This window comes from Colobus angolensis, unplaced genomic scaffold (assembly GCF_000951035.1).
Source record: "Colobus angolensis palliatus isolate OR3802 unplaced genomic scaffold, Cang.pa_1.0 Scaffold480, whole genome shotgun sequence".
In the NCBI taxonomy this organism is placed as follows: domain Eukaryota; kingdom Metazoa; phylum Chordata; class Mammalia; order Primates; family Cercopithecidae; genus Colobus; species Colobus angolensis.
In genome coordinates this window covers 375,760-382,783 of record NW_012118266.1, presented here as the reverse complement: position 1 = coordinate 382,783, position 7,024 = coordinate 375,760, and the positions used below count along the sequence as shown (strand labels likewise).

The 7,024-nt window shown below is 60.7% G+C and overlaps 1 protein-coding gene across 2 annotated transcripts; it reads right to left on the bottom strand.

Annotated features, from left to right (window-relative positions):
• Positions 1-245: 245 nt before the first annotated feature.
• ZNF446 (zinc finger protein 446) lies at positions 246-6,191 on the bottom strand. Of its 2 annotated transcripts, none has more exons than XM_011959114.1 (7): positions 5,325-6,191; positions 3,950-4,331; positions 3,684-3,873; positions 3,333-3,427; positions 1,731-1,815; positions 1,450-1,539; positions 246-1,293 (listed from the first exon to the last, which is right to left on the bottom strand). In XM_011959114.1, the coding sequence occupies exons 2-7, from the start codon at positions 4,289-4,291 to the stop codon at positions 746-748; spliced, it is 1,350 nt and encodes a 449-aa protein (XP_011814504.1). In that variant the 5' UTR covers positions 4,292-4,331; positions 5,325-6,191; the 3' UTR covers positions 246-745. The 2 variants fall into 2 exon arrangements, with proteins under 2 accessions (XP_011814504.1, XP_011814503.1); XM_011959113.1 differs by having other exon boundaries at positions 5,020-5,358.
• Positions 6,192-7,024: the final 833 nt, after the last annotated feature.

Sequence of the window (7,024 nt, the reverse complement as noted above, 5' to 3'; positions counted from 1 at the left end):
TGGAAAGGAAATCCCCTTTGTGTCTGCTCAAGCCGGGACTGATGAGTTCCAAGGCCAGTGAGGCTGGTGAGTGATGTGGATGGCTAAGGAGCAAGGGAAGCTGGGGACCTGGGTTCTGGGGCAACAGAGGTTTGGCCATTCTGGGATCAACTGCCCTGTGGCACCAGCTACTGGGCAGAGACAGCAAACTGCCTATTTCCCAACGAGCAGAAGCCGGAAATCAGGATTCTTATTCAGAAACTCTGTATTATGAAAGTGGAATTTATGTTAAAATCCTCACACACACACGGAGCAGGAGAAACGGAAGCCAACTGGGCTTTCCTGGGTCTTCTGCCCTCCGCACGGAAACCTCAGGCCCAGCCTCTGCACAGAGGGGTGGGAAGGCACAGTTTGTGAACACCCACCTGAGGCAAGGAGGTCCCAGAGAGGGAGTGTTGTCATCCCGGGCCATGTCACGGGGAGGGAGGGAGCCTGGTGCTTGGCAGTCACCCCACAGGCACTGGTCACCCACAGAAAGGAACCCAGACCTCCCTCCAGGAGGCAGGGGCAAGGAGGGAGGGAGCAACTCCTTTTCCTCGCACCCAGGTCTTTTGGGGGAGACCAGACCAGGTGCAGGGAACTGGCTTAGGACCCCCTGTTCACTCCGGCATCCCCTTCTGCCTCCAGAGTCTTCTACTGGTGCCCCAGAGACTGCATCCAGGCCGCGAGAACACCGAGGCCCCGAGTGACTGCGCTGTCTGGCTGCTCACGGAGCCTCCGGCCGGTGGCCCTTGCGGTGGATGACCAGCTGCGACTTCCAGTCGAAGGCGCGGCCACAGTCACCGCAGAAGTGGCGCCGCTGGCCCGTGTGGCCCTTGCGGTGGATGACCAGCTGCGACTTCCAGCTGAAGCTGCACCCGCACTCCTCGCACGGGTAGCTCCGGGGGCCTGTGAGTGAATGTCGGGGGGGGCGCGGAAAGGCCAGCTCCCCTTGCGGTGGCTTCTCGGTGCCTTCCCCGGCGGCCAGCCCTGGGGACTGCGCACCTGGCCGAGCCATGTGTGTCCGGTGGTGGATGACGAACACGGACTTCCAGTCAAAGCCGCGGCCACACTGCTCGCACGTGTAGGGCTTCCTCGGGGTGGCACCCGGCTCCAGTCTCGTCTCTGCGGGTGTGGGCTGAGTGGGCACTGGCGGTGTCCCTGGCGCAGTGGGGGCAGGAGTGGTGGCCCCAGGCAGACCTTCCCAGGCTGCAGGCCCTGGGCCCTGGGGCGGCTGGGCCTCTGGGCAGCCGGGTGGACCCTCACTCTCATTTTCTGGGGGCAGAGGCAAACCAGGTGAGTTCCGGCACTTGGCACCCCCTCCCTCCGGCTGGGGGCTGTGGCACAAGCTCCCATGCCCCCAAGAATGGGTGGCTCAGGTCCCACCCATACAGGAGGGGTGATTCAGGCTGTATGGTGTGGGGCACTCACCTGAGCGCAGGCTTCTGCAGACACCTGTCCCCATGAGCATCATCCCCGGCTCTGACTGGGCCTGTGCCTCTGGCTGGTGAGGCGGTAACCCTGCCCGGGTTGGGGGCACAGTTAGGTGTGGGGTTTGCATGAAGGAAGGGTGGGGTGGGTTCTGGCGGGTGACAGGGTGTTCCTTTGGAAGGTGGGAGAGCTGGGTAGGGCTGGTAACAGAGAGTCCCTGCCCAGCTAGGGTGGGTGCAGGCCCCAGGGAGAGGGGCGGGGTGGGGCTGGCTGGTTCTCACCCAGGGAGACCACCGTGCCGTACTTCTCCAGCATGGTATCCCAGTACAGTTCCTTCTGTGACCGGTCCAGCAGCCCCCACTCCTCCTGCGGATGTGGCCCATCACTGTAGGCGTCCTTCTAGTCCTCCCCCTGCCCTGTCTGGTTCACGTTCTTACTAGGGGGGCGGGGGGAGTCAGCAGGTTACCTACGCCTCATCTGCCCCTCCTGCTGAGAATGATCTCGAGGTGGCTGTTTGTTACATGCTGGGGTCCTCCTTCAGATCACCTGACCAGTGCGGCTGCTAGCTCTCATTCCCCTCCACTACCCTACCCTGCTGAGAGGGCGGGCTTGGCACTCTCATCCCCCTCCACTTCCCCACCCTGCTGAGAGGGTGGGCTTGGCAGCATTCCAGCGACCTCAGTGAGTTTATCAAGGAATGAACTCCCTGCTTGGGGGTCAGCCCTCCTTGCCTCCTGAGTCCCACCATCTGGGGCTTTGCTGGGTTGGGAAAATCATCCTGAGGGACAAGTTGTGGCAAGTCCAGGCACAGGAAGGCGGCAACTGTGAGGAGCCACAGCCAGAGATGGTGCTGGCTGGACGCAAGGACACTTTGGGAAGTGCAGCCTACCCACCCTGGCTCACTTTCTGATTGTGCCATGGGGCTGTGGAGGGAGCCTGGAAGGACTTCTCAGGCTCGAAACACATCTCAACCAGCAATGCTGCTGCTGAAGCTCTCAGTGGAGCTGTTAGAAGCAGAGGAGCTGGGAGAGGAAAAGGCCTCGCTGCCCACACTTGGGAACCAAGTGATCCAGGTAGCAGGGGCCTCAAGCTGAGCTTCCAGGGCCAGCAGGTGGCCCCTGAGGAAACCCCTAGGAGAGAAGGGGCTTTGGGCATGTCCCAGGAAGAGTGTCTCCGTCTGGTCTCAGGTGTGGGGGGAGTCCTGCCACAGCTGGTCATCTTGTCCCCTACCCAGCTACACGCAAAAGTTCAAATCCCCAGGTTCTGGCTCAGGACCTCTGGGAGCAGCAAACCTCCCAGCTGATTTCTCTGGAGGTGAGGAAGCCAAGCCGACCAGTTCCAGCCACTCTAAACTGCATTTTCATGGCTTGAGGCCCAAATCCTTTTTTTTTTTTTTTTTTTGACACACAGTTTTGCTCTTGTTGCCCAGGCTGGAGCACAGTGGTGCGATCTCGGCTCACTGCAACCTCTGTCTCCCGGGTTCAAGCAATTGTCCTGCCTCATCCTCCCTAGTAGCTGGGATTACAGGCGCCTGCCACCACTTCTGGCTAATTTTTGTATTTTTAGTAGAGACGAGGTTTCACCATGTTGGCCAGGCTGGTCTCAAACTCCTGACCTCAGGTGATCCACCCACCTCGGCCTCCCAAAGTGCTAGGATTACAGGTGTAAGCCACCATGTCCAGCCCCAAATCCTTTTCAATAATAGATCACCAGTCTGTCCCTCTGCCCCAGGTCCTGTGGAGGGGTACAGCTGTTACAGACTCCACTTCTGGGCAGCAAAGAGTCACTAGCCAAGGAGCCTGGAAAACCACCGGGCAGAGGGCAGCCATGGGGACACTCCCTTCCCACACCTGGGGCCTACACTTCCCACCTGGAGCGCTCACCTGAATCCTGGGAGGGTGGAAGGATGTGGAGGCTGCTTCTTGGTGTCCATGGTGCCCCTCAGGGGACTGCACTGCAAGTGGAGGGCTGGAGGGTGCTGAAAAGTGGGGCAGACGGGAAGGTGGTGTCAGGGGCTGGCCACATGAGCCATGGCAGACAAGGAAATCCTCTGCTGTGTGACATGGCACGTAGCCAGCCCTTGGCTCCTGCCTCCCAGGGCCCCATCCCAGACTGGGACATCCACATTCAGGAGTCCCAGCCTTGACACAACCTCTCCTGGGACTCCCACCCTAGCCAGGAGTGTCCACGCTTCCTCCAGGAACCTCCCATCTCGGGTGGGACCCCAATCTCACCCATTTCTTGTCCGTCGACACTGGGCTCCTCCTTCACACTGAAGCTAAGCTGGACAGACCCCTCTATTCTGGTGTCCTGGGGACCCTCCCCAGGGGACTCCACTGTCCCTGAGGGATGGGGGCTCCCCAATAGTTCCTCTGTCTTCTGGGCTGCAGGGAGCACCTCCTGCTTCAGGATGTGGGCTGTGATCTGAGGAGAAGAGATAGGTCAAAAGGGTTCTAGCCAGGGTCTATCCCTCCAAGAAGCTGACGCCAGCCACACTCACCCAACCCAACAGTTGCCCAGGGTCATGCTGCAGTCCTTCGACCAGGGCAGCGGCCTCCTCAGGACTGCCTGGCCGCTGACCGCGCACCCACGCCTGGATCTCGGGAGGCAGCGTGCCCAGGAACTGCTCCAGCACCAGCATCTCCAGCATCTGCTCCTTGGAGTGTGCCTCAGGCTGCAGCCACTGGCGACACAGCTCACGCAGCTGGGCCAGGGCTTCTCGGGGACCTGCCACCTCCTGGTAGCGGAACCCTCGGAAGCGGAGGCGGGCAGTCTCAGGCTCCTCGAGGGCAGTCTCTGGGTCCATGAGGGGCAGGCATGGAGGACCCAGAGGGGATGGCATTTTTGCTCAAGGGGGTGGTCTTGGAATCGTCAAGATGGGCCTACAGAAAAGGAAGGGTCAGAATGTCAGCCAAGAGAATCTGGCCAGGGGAAGGCAGACACCAGGCCCAGCCCAGGGAGCTGAGACCAGGACCAGGTGTACTCTGAGGCCAGAGGAGGTAAAGCCAAGAAAGCTGCATGGAAGGAGGAGGGTCACAGGAGCTAAACAATGATGGCAAATGAGGGCAGGAGGAAGTCTCGCGGACAAATGCTTGGACGCAAGGTGTCCGGGGAGCTTCCTGGAAATTGCAAACAGTTGGGTGCAATAGGTGACTGCTGGAAGATGGCGGTAAAGAGGTGGAGAAGGACAGTCATCAGAGCTCCAGGGCCAGGCTGAGGAGCCACAGACAGTGCCGAGCCGAGGCGGGAGGGGAGTGGTCCAGGGAGGCAGCGGCTAGAAGGTGGAGCCAGGCTGTGAAGTATGGGGGCAAGTCTCCCTCCACAATCTCGGGGATGTTGACTGGGTGGGACCTCCCTTAGGACTGGCTCTGGGGAGGGGGTCACGTGGGGCCTATGGGGCAAGGCAAGGGCTGATGTGGACACCGTGCTCGCTGACCACAGCGAACCGTGGATGACTCACACTGCCGGGGCCCGTGCATGTAAAAACGAAAGGCAAACGCCCCACGTTGCGTGAGTCGAGGGATGGCCACAGCATCCCGGCCCTGAGGGTCTGGAGTGAAACACGCCCACCTGGACGGGCCTGAGAGACCAGGCTGATACCTGGCCTATCCGAGGGATGCTCGAACTTCGGGGTCTGTTCCCCAAAGGGGAAGGCAAGAGGGAGGTGTTCCGAGAGGACGTGCCCGGGCCGGCCCCACGCGGCGGTGTGGAGGGGGAGGAAAGGCCCGTGCGAAGGCTGAGCCAACGCGCGGGGCCTGTCGGGAGGTGGGCGGGCCCCCCAGGGCGCCGAGAGCAGGAGCTGTGCAGGCCCGAGGGCGGCCCCAAACCCTCCCCCGGGGAGGAAAGGCTGCGCCGCCCCGGCAGCCTGCGCTCACCTCTACCCCGGAGCCTTTGCTGGGAGGCCGCTTCCCGGAAGCGGCGCCGCGCAACGCGGGGAGCCTTCGCCGGGAGTTGCCCCGGCGACGCCGCGCCGACCAATCTCTCGCCTGCACCGAAGGCACCACCCACGCCCTTTGAACTACGTTTCCCATGAGCGTCCGCCAGACAGGCGCGGCCGTGGCCCGCGGAGTAGCACTTGCCGCAGCCTGAGGCCTGAGAGGCGCTCTGTTCCTCTAGGAGGGGCCGCAGAGTCCGCGTTATATCGGCTCCCTCCGCCCTGGGAGCAGCTCTCCCCGTGCTGTAAACCCGCGCGTCTGTACAGTGGACCGGTTCCTATTGGCAGGTGAGGGGAGAGGCAGGAGGTTTTACCCAATCAGAGGGGGCGCTTGCTTGCCCCCCCCCCCACGCCATTTCCCGCGGGCAGCCCCCAGAAAACGGCATATCCGCCCGCCTCCAGCTGTTCCCATGGCAGCCTTCAGGAGCGTTGCCTCGACTTCCGAAGAGGCTGGAAGTGGCCCTAGTGGTTTCCTGGGTCGAGTAGCTGGCTGGCGCTTGCTTCCAAGTGGTCCCCGGAGAGGCGGTGGAAGACCACCCTGAGCCTGGGCTTTCTCCCGGCGGGAGGGTGCGAGGGCCTTCTTTGATCTGTGAGGCGCCCTGAGGAGGTACCGACGGTTGTGACCGCAGTCTCTGACGTCTTCAGATGTCAGTCCTCCAAAGTCGGGGGCGGAAGTTTCCCTCCAGGCTGATGGGACGTGCTCAACTGTTTACCTTTTATTTAATTTGGGGAGCAGAACTAGACAGGGTGACACTAGTGTCTCCCAATAAGCAGTGTTAGTTTTCTGTATCTGTGGGGTCAGTTTTGCTTCCACTTTTTTTTTTTTTGAGACGGAGTCTCGCTCTGTCGCCCAGGCTGGAGTGCAGTGACCCGGTCTCAGCTCACTGCAAGCTCCGCCTCCCGGGTTTACGCCATTCTCCTGCCTCAGCCTCCCGAGTAGCTGGGACTACAGGCGCCCGCCACGTCGCCCGGCTAGTTTTTTGTATTTTTTAGTAGAGACGGGGTTTCACCGTGTTAGCCAGGATGGTCTCGATCTCCCAAAGTGCTGGGATTACAGGGTTGAGCCACCGCGCCCGGCCGCTTCCACACTTAAAGTGGCCAAGCCACGAATTATTCAGTCCTAAATTACACCGCCCGTTTTGGTTTCTTTGGATACCTGGGAATCCCTGCTGCCTGCTCCGGATGAAAAGCAATGGCCTTAATCGCTGACCGGAAGCACTGAGCATGTGCGTGGGTCAGACCTGTCAACTCGGAGCTTTCCAGAGGCCTCCTCAGGTTGTTTTTGGGGATGAGGTGCTTAGGTCTTTTCTCTGGGACTATGCGGAGTCTCAGAAAACAAACTTTCACCCTCCACCAGGTGGGAAGAGCAGTGGGGCGTTAAGGGCTTCTCAACAGCTGTTCCCCAGGCAGCTTTGTTATAGGTCTGCCGTCTCTGGGCTGCTGGTTCTCAGCCTTCTGTAGCTCTGGAGTCAGCCTGGTGGGAACTCTCCACTTCCCCAAGTCGCCACGCAGTATTTGGCCTTCCCTAACGTAGTGACAGCTCTCATTCATGTCTAGCTTAGGCAGGCCCTTGCTCCTGACTCCTTTCACCATCCTCATACTTGTGGGTGTGTGTGTTTTCAATACCCCCCTCTGCGGTTT

Coding starts and splice junctions, on each gene's coding strand:
- ZNF446 (XM_011959114.1), bottom strand. CDS start 4,291: ATGCCATCCCCTCTGGGTCCTCCATGCCTGCCCCTCATGGACCCAGAG. Junction 3,428..3,683: donor TGTCGACGGACAAGAAATGG/GTGAGATTGGGG, acceptor CCCACTTTTCAG/CACCCTCCAGCCCTCCACTT. Junction 1,540..1,730: donor CGGCACGGTGGTCTCCCTGG/GTGAGAACCAGC, acceptor CAACCCGGGCAG/GGTTACCGCCTCACCAGCCA.